This window comes from Pelophylax lessonae, assembly GCF_965119305.1.
Source record: "Pelophylax lessonae genome assembly, chromosome: 1".
NCBI lineage: Eukaryota > Metazoa > Chordata > Amphibia > Anura > Ranidae > Pelophylax > Pelophylax lessonae.
In genome coordinates this window covers 271,366,710-271,385,813 of record NC_138768.1, presented here as the reverse complement: position 1 = coordinate 271,385,813, position 19,104 = coordinate 271,366,710, and the positions used below count along the sequence as shown (strand labels likewise).

Here is a 19,104-nt window from a genome sequence, read left to right as displayed (position 1 = left end):
GGAACCATGAGGATCGGGGTTTTCTGTGCAAAAGCATTGCAGGTAAGTATGCCGCTTTAATTATTACAGGAATGTTCTAAGTTTCCTTATATAATCAGCTGACAAGATCCTACTGATCATTTAGTTATTGACGGTAACCACCTTTTTTATGTACTTTTTTTTTCTTTCATGGCTTAAGTGGGCTACACACTGAGAAAATCAGACGAATGGTCCTTTTTCCAGGAAGGTTCCATGTAGGGCTGCAACTAACGATTATTTTCGTAATCGATTAGTTGGCCGATTATTGTTTAATCGACTGATCGAATACAAACCTCAAAAAAAAAAAAAGGTTGGTGTATAATTTAGTTAATAATAATCTTGAATATCTATATGCAGTGGTAAATATAAATATCCAGCTGTATAGTTGGATATTCAATCCACTCTGAGACAGTCTGGCCCCTCCTGCCTTCAAAGTGCCCGTATAGGAAGCAGCAAAGTATAGTCCTGTATAGAGTGTCCGGATAGCAAGGTAAATAAAAAAACCTCTGCCTTTAGAATCACTTGGTTCCTTCTCTTGCCCAGGACTACATTTCCCATGAGGCATTGCTCCTCACACATTCACAAGTTCTCTGCCATCTACATACATGTAAGGATGGTGTACTGAGCTGTATGTGCGTTGCACTGTATTTTCTGATATGTAAACAAATAATGCATTCTATATGCAGGACAACTAATCGCCTGAGCGATTAATCGATTACGAAAATAGTTGACATCTATTTTGATGGATTAGTTGTCGATTAATCGATTAGTTTTGGCTCAGGTTTCATGATGTAACTGACAATGGTATTAAAAATTATTGAATAACGAAGACAAAAATTCTTCTTTCTTCTTCCGGGTTGTTCTCTACTTCTGAATATGCGTCTTTTTCTGTATTTGATTATTTTCGTACGATTACTGTACACATATTGCATGAAAATTTAACATTCATGTATGATAAATTGCACCTTCGTTTTTAGTTTTTTTTCCTATCCCAAAGCACTATGCTAAAGATCAGATAATCGACCCAATCATTCCTCGTGCGGAATTTTTCTTATTTTCTTAGTGTTTACTCAGGCATGATGTGTGCTTTGCTTCTTAGGTTTCTTACCTCCCTTAGCCCCTGGTCCCCCAAACGCTGGCCCTGATTTCTATAGTTAAGGGTGGCTACTTGGCTTGCAGGGTCCTTTAACCACTTTACCACCGGAGGATTTTGCTGTCTTCCGTCCAGGCCACTTTTTGCGATTCGGCGCTGTGCGAATTTAACTGACAATTGCGCGGTCGTGCGACGCCGTACACAAACGAAATGTACGTCCTTTTTTTTTCCCACAAACAGAGCTTTCTTTTGGTGGTATTTGATCACCTGTGCGATTTTTACTTTTTGCGCTATAAACAAAAAAAGTGTTTATTTTGAAAAAATAACAATATTTTTAAAATTTTTTTTATATGAAATTCCCCCCAAAAAAGATTTAAAAACCAATTTTTTTAAAAAATTTTGGCCAATTTGTTTTCTGCTACCTATGTTTGGTAACAAAAATCACAATAAGCGTATTTTGATTGGTTTGCGCAAAAGTTATTGCGTTTACTAACAAAGGGAAAGATTTCTGTCATTTTTGGTTTGTTTTTTTTTTTTTTAACGCGTAATGACGGCGATCTGCAATTTTTTTTTTTTTTTTTTTTTGCGGGACTGCGACATTGCGGCGGACAGATCGGACCCTTGACTGACATTTTTGACACTTTTGGGGGTACCAGTGACATTACTGCAGTAATCAGTGCTATATATATATATATGCACTGTTACTGTAAAAATGACACTGGCAGGGAAGGGGTTAATTTTATTGGAGAGGGAGGGGTTAATGTATGCCTGGTGCTTACTGACGTGTAGGGGGGGAGGTGACTGTGTAAGACAGGGACAGATCGGATGTCCAGCTATGCTGAACACTCCGATCTGTCACTTCCTGTCACTATGGAGATCCGCCCGCTGTGTTTACACAGGCGGGCGGATCTCCACACTAGATCCCCGACGATCGGGGGAAGAGCGGCGGCGATCGCCGCTGCTCCTCCCCTGGCCCGACTCCCGCTGTGACTGAAAACAGCGGGAGCGAGCCTCCGGCTGCGCTCAAGCGCCGCCTAGAAGGGGGAGTGTCTGACGACGTAGTACTACGTCGTCAGACGATAACGAGCCACTCTGCCGCAGTAATATTACTGTGGGCGGTGGTAAAGTGGTTAAAGCTCCGCTGGAGCAACCCTTGCATGCTCACACATGTGCTGGACACACTTAGGCAGGCTTGAGGAATAGATGACTGGGTGGGCATGCTTGACGATGGACTACGTGATGGGACATGTAGTCTACTCATAGACCTGTTTACATTTAGCCTCCGTTCACACCGGAACGACTTGTCATGCGATTTGACAGGCCAAATCCCATGACAAGTTGCACCTTATTGTTGACAATGGCGGCGTTCAAATCGGTGCAACACATTTTGGAGTGCCCCATCGATTTAAAAAAGTAGTTCCTGCTCTACTTTTTGGTGTGTGGTGTTTTCGAAGCTGCTCACAGATGTCTTCCAAGTCACACCTGAAGTTGCACTGACGTGGCTTTTGAAATCGTGCAATTTTAGATGAAGTCACATGATTTCAAGCCACATTCAATGTAAAGGAGGGCTTAGAGTGCATGCTCCTTGAGCAGAAATGAAAAATCTGAACAGCAGAAGCTGGAGGCTGTGAAATGATGCAAGCTGTATTCACCTCCCCCTTTGTTGCGGCTTTGTGAATGCTCAGACAGAGAGCACTTACACTGTTATCAGGAAGAACAGCTTGGCATAAGTCAGTGGAGAGAAGTCCTGGATGTGTAAGATGAGGAAATGACACATGGTAAAAATTTGCCATTGACTCAGAGGAAGAGTGTGTGTGTGTGCTCAGGTAGGACTGAGGTGTGCATGGAATTCTGAGCTGAGTCACTATTCTCTCCCTGAGGCTAGAGATTCCAGGAATAAATATTGGGCAGCAGATCACAGCAAGCCACCTGCAGGTTAAGAATGGGTGGGGTGGGGTGAAACATGTGGCTGACAATAGTAAATGTTTCTAGTTCTTCTCAGACTTGTTGACTCTTGCACAGGCAAGCCTTCATCTATTAAACAGAATGCTGTTTGAGTTTCTGAGTGTTATTACAGCAATGTCCAGCCAATCTAGGGAAATCCTAACGCTGAAATTGTCATGTCTGTGTATAATCCTACTTGTGCTTCAGGGGGACCTGATCGGATGCTCCATGCACCCCTACGGAGCAGCGGATGTCAGCGGTGACAAGTCCGCTGCTATGCGATCAGATCCTGGCCGTGAAATCCAGACGGATGAAAACCCTATTATTCTATCGTCCATTGACAGATACAGCAGCAGCTATGCTTCTTGATCATTGGGTTATGCTCCATCTAGAGGAGTAGTACTAGGCAGTAAAAAAAAAAACACTTAGGCCTACAGGGGCTGTCCTTTTCGGCATAAACCCACACACTCTGCCACAAGCCAGTTTCTTGCTGCCTAGTGTCAGGGGGATCCCTCCTGGTGAACTACAAGCGACAGCTGGCTGAGTTTTCACACTCGTTAATATAGATCCTTAGGGTCTCCCAGCCTGGTTGACGAGCATGAGCAGGTTATAGTCCAACAGGGCTTTGCCACGACAGAGCCCCTGTGGCTGGGGACGAGCCTGCGAGTGGATGTCTCGCTGGGGCGCATTAACCTGGAATGACCTGAGTCGCAGCGTACCCCTCGACTGACAGCACCCCCATTCCAGGTGGGAGGTGGTTTGTCTGGAGCGGATCCCACCCGGTCCATGGTATGGTGAGTAAACTGTGCCCCCCCATGTCCCTAGCGGCCTCTTGGGGGGGGGGGGAGGGAGGGGAGAGATGTGGGCCCACTCCTGGGGAGAGTAGGACCCCGGTTTCCTAAAAGATCCCCCTGGCCTGTCAGGATTCTGGCCCTGCCCTCCTTGTTCCCGTTCTCAGGACGCTATATGTAGGCACCTGGGGGAGGGGGGTGTACAGTGTTACCTTATCCTGCAGGGTCTTTTTGGTAGTTCCCTGGTGTAGCCTCATGTCTGGGTCCAGACCGCATGGATTGCCATACGCCTCATGGTGTGGCTGAAGAGCTGGTCGGCTGACCAGGCTTATAAGAAGACCTTAACAGATCTCCCTTTTTTTGGGTGAACGTCTGTTTTGGGACTCCTTGGATGAGTTGAATATAGGGTTAACGGGGGCTAAGAGTACTATTTTCCTCCAAAGGCATGGCCCCCCTTGCTAGGCAGGGGCCCTCTTTCACGGCTCATAGGCAGTTTTTTAGTGCCTCAGGGGCACAAGAAAATGGTAAACCGTTCAGGGCGTCTGGAAGGAGCAAAAAGGCTTGGTCGGGTAAGCCCAAGATTAGCCAGTCTGGTTTGGCGGACAAATCCTCTTCTGCATGAAGGGGCACCCTCACCCGTTTCTGTGCTGGGCGGACGTCTGCGTTGCTTTCAGGAACCCTGGACATCCTTGATTTAGCACAGATGGTTTCACAAATTGATTCGTTCAGGGTACAAGATCGAATTTCTGTCTCGCCCAGCAGACAGATTCTTTCCCTCAAATCTTCGTCTGTCTCCTGATCGCTTGCAGGATCTCCGGCAGGCAGTGCAGGACCTCTTAGCACAAGGGGTGATTGTGTCGGTTCCTCCACAGGAATGATTTTGAGGTTTCTATTCAAACCTGTTCACGGTGCCCAGGAAAGAGGGCAAGGTGCGTCCAATTTTGGACCTCAAGTCACTGAACTGCTTTGTGCGGGTGCAGAAGTTTTGGATGTAATCCATGCGGTCGTTAGTAACGTCTTTAAATCAGGGGGATTTTCTAGCCTCTATCGACATCAAAGATGCCTACCTACATGTCCCTATATATGAGGGACGTCAGAGGTATCTCTGTTTTGCTGTGGCGGAGGAGCACTTTCAATTTGTGGCGTTAACCTTTGGTCTTGCCTCTGCTCCCAGAGCCTTCACTAAGGTTTTGGCCCCGGTGTTGACATTGCTGCGCAAGCAAGGGATTGCGATCCTAGGATACCTGGACGATATTCTGCTGAGAGCGCACTCTTACCCAGTCTTGTTGGGTGACCTGCAAATCACGGTTCAGACCCTTAAAGAGTTCAGGTGGACCATCAACTTCAAAAAATCTGTACTGACCCCAGTCGGTGCGACTGGATTACCTGGGACTGACTCTGGGCTCCTGTTTGGCGAGAGTCTTTCTTTCTTCCCGGGGACAAACTTCAGAAGTTAGTGGAGGGGGGTGGTACCGCGCTTCAGGGAAGTGATATAAATAAATAAATAAATATTAAATATTGATAAAACACTCCAAATAATAAATTATTGTGTTAGCCCCCATTCACACTAGGGCGACTCACGAGGCGACTTGTGTCGCCCCAGGTCGCTTGACATGACCAAACCAATGTAAATGAATCAGTGCCGTCTTAATTGCCGCTATTAAGGTCGCTCCGACTTCAGAAAAGGGTCCTGTACTACTTTCAGGCGACCAGTGATCCGACCTGTCCCATATACTTCAATGGGAGTCGCCTCCTTATCTTAATTGAAGCGACCTGTAATCCGACTTGTCATCCGACTTTGCTAAAAAATGGCAGTGAACAAGAAAAGAGCATAATTTTCTTGCAGGCATTAGCGGTCATTTTTTTAGGCAGGCATGTCATTTTTTGGATTTCGTTTCTGGGGGGTCTAAAAAGTGTCCCTGTCAAGTTTCAGCTCTGTAGCATGTCCAGAACCCCTAAAAAAAAAACATTTTTCTTTTAATTTTTTGTAGTGTCTTTACCAGCTGTCTTTTATACTTGCAGGCATTCATCAGCGGTCATTTTTTTAGGCAGGCATGTCATTTTTTGGATTTCGTTTCTGGGGGGTCTACAAAGTGTCCCTGTCAAGTTTCAGCTCTGTAGCATGTCCAGAACCCCTAAAAAAAATCATTTTTCTTTTAATTTTTTGTAGTGTCTTACCAGCTGTCTTTTTTTCTTGCAGGCATTTAGCGGGCATTTTTTTAAGCAGGCATGTCATTTTTGGGATTTCGTTTCTGGGGGGTCTAAAAAGTGTCCCTGTCAAGTTTCAGCTCTGTAGCATGTCCAGAACCCCTAAAAAACAGCATTTTTACTATATTTTCAGGAATACGGCTTCTCTGCGGCTGGCTTTTTTTCTTGCAGGCATTTAGCGGGCATTTTTTTAGGCAGGCATGTCATTTTTTGGATTTCGTTTCTGGGGGGTCTACAAAGTGTCCCTGTCAAGTTTCAGCTCTGTAGCATGTCCAGAACCCTTAAAAAAAATCATTTTTCTTTTAATTTTTTGTAGTGTCTTACCAGCTGTCTTTTTTTCTTGCAGGCATTTAGCGGGCATTTTTTTAGGCAGGCATGTCATTTTTTTTATTTAGTGTCTGGGGGGTCTAAAAAGTGTACCTGTCAATTTTCAGCTCTGTAGCATGTCCAGAACCCCTAAAAAACAGCATTTTTACTATATTTTCAGGAATACGGCTTCTCTGCGGCTGGCTTTTTTTCTTGCAGGCATTTAGCGGGCATTTTTTTAGGCAGGCATGTCATTTTTTGGATTTCGTTTCTGGGGGGTCTACAAAGTGTCCCTGTCAAGTTTCAGCTCTGTAGCATGTCCAGAACCCTTAAAAAAAATCATTTTTCTTTTAATTTTTTGTAGTGTCTTACCAGCTGTCTTTTTTTCTTGCAGGCATTTAGCGGGCATTTTTTTAGGCAGGCATGTCATTTTTTTTATTTAGTGTCTGGGGGGTCTAAAAAGTGTACCTGTCAATTTTCAGCTCTGTAGCATGTCCAGAACCCCTAAAAAACAGCATTTTTACTATATTTTCAGGAATACGGCTTCTCTGCGGCTGGCTTTTTTTCTTGCAGACATTTTACGGGCATTTTTTGGGTGTCTTTGGAGGCATGTGCTTCTTAAAAATTATAGGAAAAAAGCTCTTTTTTTTTTTTTACGTTTCTGGACAGACAAACAAAGCTATGTGAGACACACAACACTGCACACATGGGAAAAAGGAAATATGTAAAAAAAAAAACACAGGAAAAGGAAATTAGGTCACAAGACATCAGATTGTGATTGGCCAAATAAAAAGTTGCCTCGCGATTAGGTCGCGTCAAAGTCGCGCTAAGTCGCGTCAAAGTCGCGCCAAAGTCGCGTCAAAATCGCGTCAAAGTCGCGCTGGAAGCGACGCTACTTTAGTGGTAGCGGCAGTGTGAACCAGCACATAGTGCTCAATAAAAATTAAATTTTAAAATATCTTCTACAAATTAGGGGTGCATCTCTAAAATATTAAATTTTCAAACACTCGGTGAATCTTCATAAATCTCTACCTATCAAAGATATACATGTAAAGTGCAACGGTGCTTTTCAAATTGATAAAGACCATTTTAAATAGCTCTATTACTTTCAAATAATTCAGTTATAATAAGTGACCATAAAAAGCTCAGTGCTCAATCTAAACACAGGTGAGTGATCTTATTACATAATATCGACATCCAGTGCAGTGTTAATTTTGGCAGCAAATTTCAATTTAGTTTGTCTTAGTCTTAGGACTAAAATGGCATTTTAGTTTTAGTCCTATTTTAGTCTTCTGCAAGTGTTTTAGTTTTAGTCGTATTTAGTCGACTAAAACTCCAGTACATTTTAGTCGACTAAAACGCCCTACATTTTAGTCGACTAAAACGCATTTTAGTCATCTATAATCAAATGGGTGTAGTTCAATTGTAATTTGTAATGCATTATTTAAGCATTTCTCTACAATTTCCAAACTCATTATATACTACTGCTGGTCCTGGAGTGAAAAATCTAATATGTTATTATTTATGCTTTGAGCATGGACCAGTGTTAATTTTTGGCAGCAAATTTCGATTTAGTTTTAGTTATAGTCTTTTGACTAAAATGCCATTTTAGTTTTAGTCGTATTTTAGTCATCTGAATTGTGTTAGTTGACGAAAACGTTTTAGTCGACGAAATTAACACTGATCCAGTGCTTTCAATCCTTCTAAAGTACTTAGTGTCCCAAATATAAACAGTGTCCTTCTTTTTTCCGGGTATTGGGCCTCCACCTATCACCGTGTGTAACTATGGGGTGCTTCTTCGCGCTTCTTTCCCCTAAGGGCGTGCTAGCTGCTCACCTCAAGTTTTATAGTAATGCGCCTCTTTGCTACATGATGTGTCAATCCTGTCCTCTCCTTCCTTTATCTACGATCAGGGGATGGTGGTCATGCTCAACTGTTCGGATCGGGGTGTATGTCCTCCGGAGTTCCCACGAATCTCAAAATAAGGTGCTCACATAGTACGGTATTGCCATGATATATGCGTTTATTCAAGTAAAATAAAATACACTCAAAAACGTGGTTTTCTAAGCCTTCAGCTGGATACAGACAATCGTGGACCTTACTTCCGCATTCAAAACGTCACTTCCGGTACTATGCCAGCATGCCCTTATTTATATCACTTCCCTGAAGCGCGGTACCCCCCACCCCCCCCCCCCCACTCCACTATATATCTTTCACTGTATGGTTTACAGAACTGGTACATGCAGCACTAAGGGGTCTTTCATGCACATATTTTCCAGACAGCGTGAGACTCGCACCAACATACATAAACTTCAGAAGTTGCAGGGAGAGCTCCGGTTGCTGATAGAAAACGATTTCTCCTCCACGGACATGCATGAGAGCCTTGGGTCTGATGGATTTGACCTTCGAGGCGGTCCCATTCACTCCATTTCGTTCCAGCCTCTGCAGAAAGAGATTCTTGCCAAGTGGAACAAGGATCCACAGTCCTTTAGACAGTATATGTTTTGAGCTGCCTCACAAGGTCAACAATCTCTTGGTGGCTCCTGTCGCCTGCCCTGAGTCAGGGCAAGTCCCTTCTATTGCTGTTGTGGACGGTGGTCACCACAGATGCCAGCCTGTTGGGCTGGGGTGGAGTGCTGGACAATCTCTGTGCCCAGGGACTCTGGTCGACAAAGGAGTCGTCCTTTACCAATCAATGTTCTAAAACTCAGCGTTCAAACTTTGCCAGCTCCATTGGACGAATCGGTTACGAGGTTCCCCGGTTCGGATCCAATCGGACAATGCCATAGCTGTCATGGCCTACATCAATAAAGGGGGGACACCAAGAGTGCCCGGTCGGCCCAAGAGGTGGCCGAGATTTTGACATGTGCAGAGGAACATGTCCTGGCTCTCTCAGTTCACATTCCTGGAGTGGAAAATTGGCATGCAGATTACCTGAGTCATCAGGTTCTGGATCAAGGTGAATGGTCTCCTGTGTGTTCATTGGGCACCCTGGAGGTTGACCTGTTTGCGTTTCTTCTTAACAAGAAGGTGAAAAGGTTTGTGGCCAGGGCTCAGGACCCTTTGGCCGATGCCTCAGACGCATTGGTAGCTCCTTGGAGCCAGTATTGGCTGATTTTATGCCTTCACTCCGATACAGCTGTCATCAAGGTTTCTCCACAGGCTGGCGGGGGAAAATGTTCCAGTGATTCTGGTGGCCCCAGACTGGCTTTGTTGGTCTTGGTATGCAGACCTGGTAAAGATGGTCGTCGAGCCTCCCTGGCGGCTGCCTCTAAGGGAGGACCTGCTGTCCCAGGGGGCCGGTGTTCCACCCTGCTTTACGGCTGCTGGCTTTAACGGCATGGCTGTTGAAGGCCAGGTGCTAAGATAGAGGTCTCTCTGAATCTGTGATCCCTACCCTGTGGAGGGCTTGAAAAGTGACTTCCAGGAAGGTTTATCATCGTACGCAGAAGATGTATATTTTCCTGGTGTGAATCGCAAACTTTGCACCCTTGCCTGTTTTTGGTTGTGAGGGTCTTAGTTTTCTTGCAGAAAGGAATTGAGCTACAGTTAGCCTTGGGCACAATAAAGGGCCAGGTGTCAGCCTTGACCATATATTTCCAACATCCGTTGGCTGCAAATCCTTTGATCTGCACCTTTTGTTCAAGGGGTGCGTCATCTGGCTGTTTTCCGAGAAGCTCTTTGTTGCCTCTGTGGGATCTGAATTTGGTTGTCTGTTCTTCAAAAGCCTCCGTTTTGAGAAGATTAGAGACCTTTCTCTGCTTTACTTATCTCTGAAGGTTGCCTTTTTGGTGGCTATTACTTTTGCCCGCAGAGTGTCTGAGTTGGCAGCGTTTTCCTGTCGTCCACATGCTAATCTATCTTTTCTTCCTAAGGTGGTGTCTGATTTCCAATGTTTTGCCTTCATTCTTTCCTAAGCCGAAGCATCCCAAGGAAATTGGGATCCCAAGCAGCTTCCGAAGACGTCACACTTTGATGACGAAACATGTCAATCACACAATGTATGCAACACAAGTGGTTTACACACAATAAACAGGCAGCATATAGGTGGTAACAATCCACTGTACCACAGCACAGGCTGTGCACAAATACCTACCTTTCAGGGCTATTGGCAACAAAACCCCTAACCTTCTTCCTGCCACTAGGTATGCGCTGTTGATGTAATATTTTTATTACAAACTATCCCCACATCTGTTACCTAAAAAGGTCTATCACAGCAGCTACCCTTTTTGTATTATTATTTTTTAAATACACCTTGGCGCGAGTGTTTTCTCTATTCACATCCCAAGGAAATTGCATTGCATTCTCTGGATGTGGTTCTGGCGATCAGGGTTTACTTGTCGGTCACTGAGTCCTTTTGGAAATCAGATTCTCTTTTTGTCTTTACTGAGGGATCTCGTACGGGTTTGGCTGTGACTATATCCAGATGGATTAGGCAGGCAGTCGTTCAAGCCTATTCATTGAAGGGTCAGGTTCTTCCTTTTCCCTGTGAAAGCGCATTCTACTAGGGCGCTGAGTGCCTCTTCGGCTTTTCGCCATCAGGCCTCTGTTAATCAAGGATGTAAGGCGGCGACCTGGTCGTCCCTTTATACGTTTATGAATTTCTACAAAGTAGATTTATTGGCATCTTCGGATGCCTCCTTTGTCCGCAAGGTTTTGCAGGCAGCTGTTTAAAGAGACTCGTTTTTTCTCTTCCAGGGGTTAATTTTTTCTTTTTGGGTAAGCTCCTGTTCCTGGTTGAGCTTGTTACCCAGTTGGCTACATTTTTAGCCTTTTGGAAATACGTTAACTGTTTTTTTTTTTTTTTTTTTTTTATTTCCTTCTTCCCAACCCTCATGCCTACACTGCTTTGGGACGTCCCAATGGTCAAGAAGCATAGCTGCTGCATCTGTCAATGGACGATAGCGAAAACTGGATTTTTGTAGGAACTTACCGTGAAATCCTTTTCTCGAAGTCCATTGATGCAGCACCCGCCCCTCTGGGGAATTTTGTGTCTTCTTTTTCACTGCTTGCTACAAAACTGGCTTGTGGCAGAGTAATGTGTGGGGTTATGCCGGAAAAGAGAGCCCCTGCAGGTGTGTCAGTGAATTTTTATTTTTCACTGCCTAGTACTACTTCTGTAGATACCACATAACCCAATGGTCAAGAAGCATAGCTGCTGCGTCTCTCAAAGGATTTTACGGTAAGTTCTTACAAAAATACAGTTTTTACATCCATCTGAAGGATTGGATCTGATGACAACGGACCAGGCCATTACCTTCTTGCGGCAGGAACAGTGGTTATTGCTAGCGGCACTAGCAGATAATCGCAGTTAAAACCGCCTGCTGGTTGTATCCAAGTTGATCGATCAGCTTGCCTATACACGATTCGAACTGTGGCCTGCCACTTGCAGCAAGGGTTTTGTTTTTTTTGTTTTTTTTTTAAATAAAAGTTAAATCTAAATTTAGATCTGATGGTTGTAAGCATTCCTGTTAGTGGTAAATGGTTTCTCTCAACTCAACTGCTACATTTGTCGGAGAGCTTATTCTGTTGAAAAACAGACTTGCTGGCTGGATCACCAGGAGAAAATAAACGAAAAAAAACTTTTTCGGCCGCATCACATCTGGTAAGCGGCAATATAATCATTGCTTTTTAGTTTACCCACTTCAGTATCGGGCACATTCACCCCCTTCCTGCCCAGGCCAATTTTCAGCTTTTAGCGCTGTCACACTTTGAATGGCCATTGTCATGCAACACTGTACCCAAATGACATTACAACTTTTTTTTTTTTTTTTTTGGACAGAGCTTTTTTTGGTGGCATTTAAGCACCATTTTTTTTATCTGCTTAACAAGTGAAGAAAAACTTTTGCTTTAAAATGTTTGGTCTTTTTTTTTTTTAGTTTCTGTTATAGTAATTTGTAAATGGGTAAGATTACTCCTTCACTGACGGGCGGCAGTGATATGAGGCTGCACTGACGGCCACCACTTGGCACCACTGACTGGCATTGCTGATGTGGCTGCAATGATTATCTGTGCAGACCCCCCTTGTCAGTGTGAATAGAGGATTGCTGATAACCAGCACTTCCTAGTTACGCTATGATCAGCGGTGATGGGACACAGCTGATAGCATGGTAAAGAATTTACGTTATAGGCTCTTTACCGCGATTGGAGGTGCAGTGTGTCAGAGCGACACCGCACTGATAGCTGCGCTGCGTGCAGCACTAGCAGCTTGTTCTGAAGGACGTCATCTGCTGCACAATTTAGGTGACAGCATCCTGAGCAATTGTCACTGGGTTCAGTTAATTAAGCAATTCCCCCACGTGTCCCTTCCCCTGACTTTTCTGTCAAGATCAATGGCAGAACAATCATGGCATAACCATCAACCCATGCCAGGATGATCGGGGTTATCCCTGACTCTGAACTATTCTTCAGGCCCCACGTCCAATCCCTTTCCAAAGCTTGGAGCTTTAGTCCATCATGAATGCCGCTTCCAGACTCATCCACCTTACAAACCACTCGGCTTCTGCTACCCCTCTCTGCCAATCCCCTCCATTGGCTGCCACTCACCCAGCTAATTAAATTCAAAATACAAGAACGTAGAAAGCCATCCATAACTCAGCCCCCGACAACATCACTAACCTTCTCTCAAAATACTAACCACATCGTTCTCTTCGTCCTTCCTGCTCTCAATCTCCCTTGTTGCCTCCTCCCATGCTTGGCTCCAGGACTTCTCCCGAGCCTCTCTCTTCCTTTGGAATCCCCTACCCCAATCTGTCTATCTCCAACTCTATCCACTTTTAGGCAGTCCCTGAAAATCTTTCTCTTCAAAGAAGCCTGTCCTGCCTTTATTGAACAACTATACTTTTTTCTCCATCAGCTCATCCCCCATGGTTATTACCTTTTTCATCACTTCACCCTCTCTCCTAGATTGTAAGCTCTAACAAGCAGGGCCTTCAGATTCCTCCTGTATTGTATTCTATTGTAACTGTACTGTCTGTCCTCATGTTGTCGAGTACTGTGCAAACTCTTGGTGCTGTATAAATCCTGTGTAACAAGCTCAGAAGGTATGATTCCCCCATCCACATAGATTTGTATAAATGAGGGAATTGGTTTGCTTTATTTTTGTTTACATTCAACCAGGTGGTTGACCAGGAAAAATGAGTTGTGAGGGACCTGACTAAGTTCATCTCTACTGCTGCTTTGTGGCACTCTGCCACAGAATGGTGGCGACTGCATCACTATTAAATGAAAGGCAGCTTGGTCTGCAAGAATGATCCTAGTCTTGTCTGTAACTTGCTTATTTATGTCATGTTCTGTATACATTTATGTGTGCATATTTATGCATTATTTTTCAATATTCCTTTTTAATATATCAATGGCTTACTCCTTTTTAAAGTGGTTGGTAAACCCTTTCATACACAAATGAAGTGACTGGCCTTAGGTGATCCACAGAGATGAAACAAGTCATCCTCAAGTTGTACCTGTTTAAACAGATGTAGAGAAGAGAATATTGTAGATAAAGTCCAGAATTGTAAAAATAAAAAAAAGGGGGTGGGTAACTGAAGTTACTCTGCAGAGCTCATCGATGAAAGGTCTGGGAACTGACATGACGCACCACCTTGCACACAGGAACAGAGCTTAGGTTGTCAATCAGCTGGAGGACCCTCCCCTGTCACCATTTTATTTTCTTGGTGGCAGGAAAACTTGTCGGAAGTGATTCATGCTGATAGCAGAGGAGCGATGCAGCAGAGAGAAATGACACTTGGTGCTCCGGATTGAGGCCCATATACATTATAGAGGGATATGCTTTCTTCACATTTCATGTCTGAGGTTTACAAGCACTTTAAGGAAAATAAAGAGATATGCAGCTGCTTGTTTGAGCTATGCTTACCCCATGTCTGATATATAACCTAATATTAGTGTGTTTTTGTTTATTATGCAAGAAATTAAATTCTGAAAATGTATCCATACAATCAAACTAGGGATGCACCGAATATTCGGCGGCCGAACATTATTCGGCCGAAAATAGAAAAAATAGCACTTTCGGTGTTCGGCCGAATAAGTCAAAATTCCGAATAATTTTGTGCCGAACAATAGGGCTGAACGATAGTCGATATGATATCGACTATCGTTCTGTGGCCGTAGGCGATATTCATATCGCCGCAGGGGGAAGGGACTCGGAGGAGGACAGGAGGACTCACAGACTTCCGTGAAGCCGGGACACTTCAGCGGTGAGCATACATTACATTACTCACTCGTGCACTGCAGCCCGCCCCACACATTCAGTGAGTCTTACTCTCCTCCCTATTTTTTCAATGGCACATTAAGAGAGCCAATCACGCCGTGATTAGCTGCACAGCGAACCAATCACGCGTGCCTGCACACCTGATTGGTTCCGCTGTGCCGCTACTCACGGCGTGATTGGCTTCCTGAATGTGCCATTGAAAAAACTAGGGAGGAGAGTAAGACTCACTGAATGTGTGGGGCGGGCTGCAGTGCACGAGTGAGTAATGTATGTATGCGGCTGTGCTCCTTTCCAGGCTCCTACTAGTCCACCTCCAGCCTCCTACTACCACCACTATGAGAGACTGTCTGTCACTGTATAATCTGATCGAGTCCACACTGACTGACTGTCACTGAGTAATTGATGTTATCATATTAACCCTGACCTGCCCAGTGCCCTGTATCTGCAATTAAAATTTACAAGGCTGCCTGCATGCTTCCTGATTTCCATTCCCAGCATCCTTCCCAATCCCTACAGTGTCACTAACATTAACCCTATGGTACAAGGCTGCAGTGTGCACTGAATCCCATTCCCTACAGTAACATTTAGGGAGAGAGAGACATGAGAGGACAAGAGAGAGAGAGAGACACGAGAGGACAAGAGAGAGGACAAAAAATTGGCAAAATAAATAAATGGAAAAAATGCGAAACACCGCGTTCGGTATTCGGCCTTCGGCCAAGCATTTCATTATTATTCGGCTTCGGCCAAGAATTTCATTTCGGTGCATCCATAAATCAAACGGTGAATTAAATAATACATAAAAGTTCAATATGGAAAACATCCATGTGCCAATAGCAATAAAAGCATATAGTGGAATAAAGATGTATCTTCTTCTTAAGGTAATAATATACCCCATCGGGTGGCAAACCACGTAAATTGTTAAAGAATTCCACCATAAACACGCGTCCTCCGCTGTAATCCTAATTGTGGACCCTTCCAGGTGTCTCTAAATGGATCAGTATGGTCCACTGGGTTTCAACATATGATCTTCCCCAACACCACAACTTCAGATCCAGCTTAGATAGCTGCTATAGAGAAAAAAGACAAAAGGCCACACCCTGCATGAATACTGCTAGTACACATTTATTGTTAAAACCACCACAAGGTACTCGCCTGGTTCAGGACAAAAAAAGACATCCAAACTGCAGAGCCTCGCCGACAGCCGGCATCAGTGAGTGGTAAAGACGTCATGTTCGTGGCCCCACCCAAACCACAAAAGTGTGACGTCTTTCACACCCGCTGATGCCGGCTGTTGGCAAGGTTCTATGTGGTTTGAATGATTTTTATTGTCCTGAACCGTGTGAGTACCTTGTGGTTTTAACAATAAACATGTACTAGCAATATTCACGATATGTGCAGGCTATGTTCCTTTTCCTCTATATGGTGCTGTCTGAGTTGGATCCAAAGTGGTGACATTGGTATTGGGGAATATATCATAGCCCGAAACCCAGGGACCATACTGATCCAATTTAGAGATACCCAGAGGAGTCTGATATTTCTAACTGGGGGATCACAACAATCAATCTGGTAAGAGGCTTGATTATAGTGGAGGACACCTTCATTCCACCATGTGCTTTTATTGCTACATTGACTGACCTTTTTCCATATTGAGCTTTATGGACTAATAAATTCACTGATTGAACATGGATGTATCTTCAGAATTTCATTTTTTGCATAGTAACCATAAATTATTTATTTGTGTATATAGAAATGTATATAAAAGAAATACCCCATATTTGACCAGTGCTGTTTTTCTGTTTCATTTGTAGGTGGGTGACGTGGTGAAAGTGACTCGGATGAATATAAATGGCCAATGGGAAGGAGAAGTGAATGGTCGAAAAGGGCTTTTTCCCTTTACACATGTGAAAATTATTGACCCTCAGAATCCGGATGATAATGAGTGACTTGTGTTTCCCCTCTCAGCTCTGCTTAATGAACTGTCGTCCTTCCAGATCCTCTGAAGCTTTCTTGGCATATCCTTGAAGTCAGATCTTTCAGCCGCCTGGTTATTTGACACTTCTGAAAATAACACACTCCAAAGTTCACCTACTGACGCATGTAACATAGCTGTGTTTGTCCATAATGCAGACCTACTGCTTACCACGTGTTCAAGAGCCTGAACAAGCTTACTTAGAAATGCTGTGCTGCCAGCCGCTAATCCTGTGTTACTGTGGAGAACAATGCCTGGTTGAATTCTGATGCATCTGATTTTTTTTTTTTTTTTACAAATCCAAATCATGCCTAAAGGCTTGCAGGGACATTGGATCTTTGACTATACACATTGCTACAACAGAGTGCTGTGATAAGCTGCCCCATTATGGAGAGATTTTGTTGTGCTCAAATCCTTAATGCTTATGGGGGCACCTCAAGATTGTGGTAGTAGGTGAATTTGAGGCCTTTATTTATACAGTTAAGTGTTCTAGACAGGAATTGAGAACATGTCCACTTCCTTTTTCTGATGCAGAGTTCTGTCACTGTCGTGAAAGATGTCATCTGCTTGTCCTTCTAGTAATGAATGGATTTACAGCTTGATGTTTGATGCCGCAGTGTATGATCTGTATTTTTTATTTCTCTCTTCCTCTTAGTAAGTACCATTATGGAATCCTCCTGTCAGATGTTTAGCAAATAGATCTACTGGAAAAGCTTAGCGAGTTTGTATCTCCTGGACTTTTGTTTTAAATTATATAGAGAGAAAAAAATTCCAGACTTGAGCGCCGCTTCTGTATTGTTGCAGAATGCTAGTAAGATGTCAAGGCATCTTTTAAACCTCAGACTCAGTCCTAGTTTTATTTGCGTTGATTCATTCATTGATGATCCTTTTGTTGGGATGTTTTTTTCCATCTTACTGTGAGCTGTCCTATTCTACTGCAGCTTCTGAGCACAAAGGGAGGAAACAGATCCTCATACAAGGAACGTAGCTCCTTCTTATTTTTCCCCTTTTTCCTGGAACAAGCATATACAATAGAAAAGAGCCCAACTGTTGTTTACGGCCTATGTAACTCCTATGCAGTGAGGTTTGGTATGCCTATGGTCTTGAAATAGCTGTTTTCACTTCTCACATTCTGCCATTTTAAACAAATCTTCCTTTCCCCTATCGATTGTTTTTGCTGGATCTGGACCTTTTTCCAGCTGAAAAGCACGTGAATAGCTGCTTTAGCTATGCCCTGAATTTTTATTTCACTGTCCACTTGGTTGAGTACGACAAAGTTGAAGAAAGGGAATTTGTCACTTGGGACACCGTCCCTTTTTATTTTTGCAAAGGGAGGAAAAGTGCATTTGTGCCATTTGTTTTGCTTGTAAATTGTAATTTTATATTGTATTTACCTGGGGTTGGGGGAAATTATTATGTTTTGAAAATTCAGTGTAATTAACATTTTTAACTGTTTCAGACCATTGATTTTCTGCTCATAAGCCACACCTTTTGATTTCTGCTCGATGTTTTCTCTGTAATTTTTTTCAGAGGGGCAGCCCACATCGACAGAGTACTTTTTCCTACAGAAGGGACGTGTCTCACTAGGTTACTCAGAATACACAATATTTTAGGTGTATGCTTTTTAACCTGATTTTTTTTTTTTTTTTTGTTTTTGAAGGGGAAATCATAGCTTTTGAGTTTTATTTTATTTTTATTTTTTGTGCTGTAAAATTAACAGTATTAAATTACTTATATTCTTAGAATGCGCTGTGTGTTCTTTCGTGTTTTGTTGCTGTCCTAATTTGCATAAACCAGAGAATTTATGGATTAACTGCTTCAATACCAGGCACTTTCACCCCCTTCTTGCCCGGATCAATTTTCAGCTTTCAGCACTGTAATGTAACACTGTACCCATATAAAATTTTTTAATTTTTTTCAAATGAATGGAGCCTTTCTTATGGTGGTATGTAGTCACCACTGGGTTTTTAATTTGTGCTATATATATATATATATATATATATATATATATATATATATATATATATATATATACAAATTTAATATTTATAAAACACATTTAATATTTATAAAACACATTTAATATTTATAAAACAAATTTAAAAAAACGAGTGGGTTTTACTGTCTCCTCCAGTAGTAGGACTGGGCAGATGAAAAAGCACCTGGCTACGCCCATGGCTATCCTCAGCTGGTATATAACCCCCCCCTCTGCGCTAGCTAGTTTTATTCTGTCTAGTCAAGAGTAATGACCTAGGCTCCCGGCTGGGATCTCTGGTCCTAGCAACTTTCTCCTTCCTTGCATCTTTTTTTGGCTTTTCTCTCGGGAGATTTACAATCAACTGCTGGGCGACGCGCTGGATAATCTAGATTCAGTGGTCCCCCCCAGCAAATGCGTGCAGACTGCAGCTACGCGCTAGGTCAGCCTCGACAAACCTCACGGACAGAGGCTGGCCCACGAGTTAAATGTCTCGTTGGGGCGCATACGACTGGGCTTGGGTCTGAGTTGCAGCAGTCCCTTGGCCGACAGCTCCCCTAATTCGGTGGCAAGGAG

General features: G+C 43.4%; 1 protein-coding gene across 1 annotated transcript in view; it reads left to right on the top strand.

The window, feature by feature from the left end:
- CRKL (CRK like proto-oncogene, adaptor protein) overlaps positions 1-18,298 on the top strand; it is a 30,694-nt gene extending 12,396 nt beyond the window's left edge. Inside the window, exon 3 of the mRNA XM_082265720.1 lies at positions 16,393-18,298. Coding sequence (XP_082121846.1) covers positions 16,393-16,527 — 135 coding nt within the window. The 3' untranslated portion in view covers positions 16,528-18,298. The remainder of the gene's footprint in view (positions 1-16,392) is intronic.
- Positions 18,299-19,104: the final 806 nt, after the last annotated feature.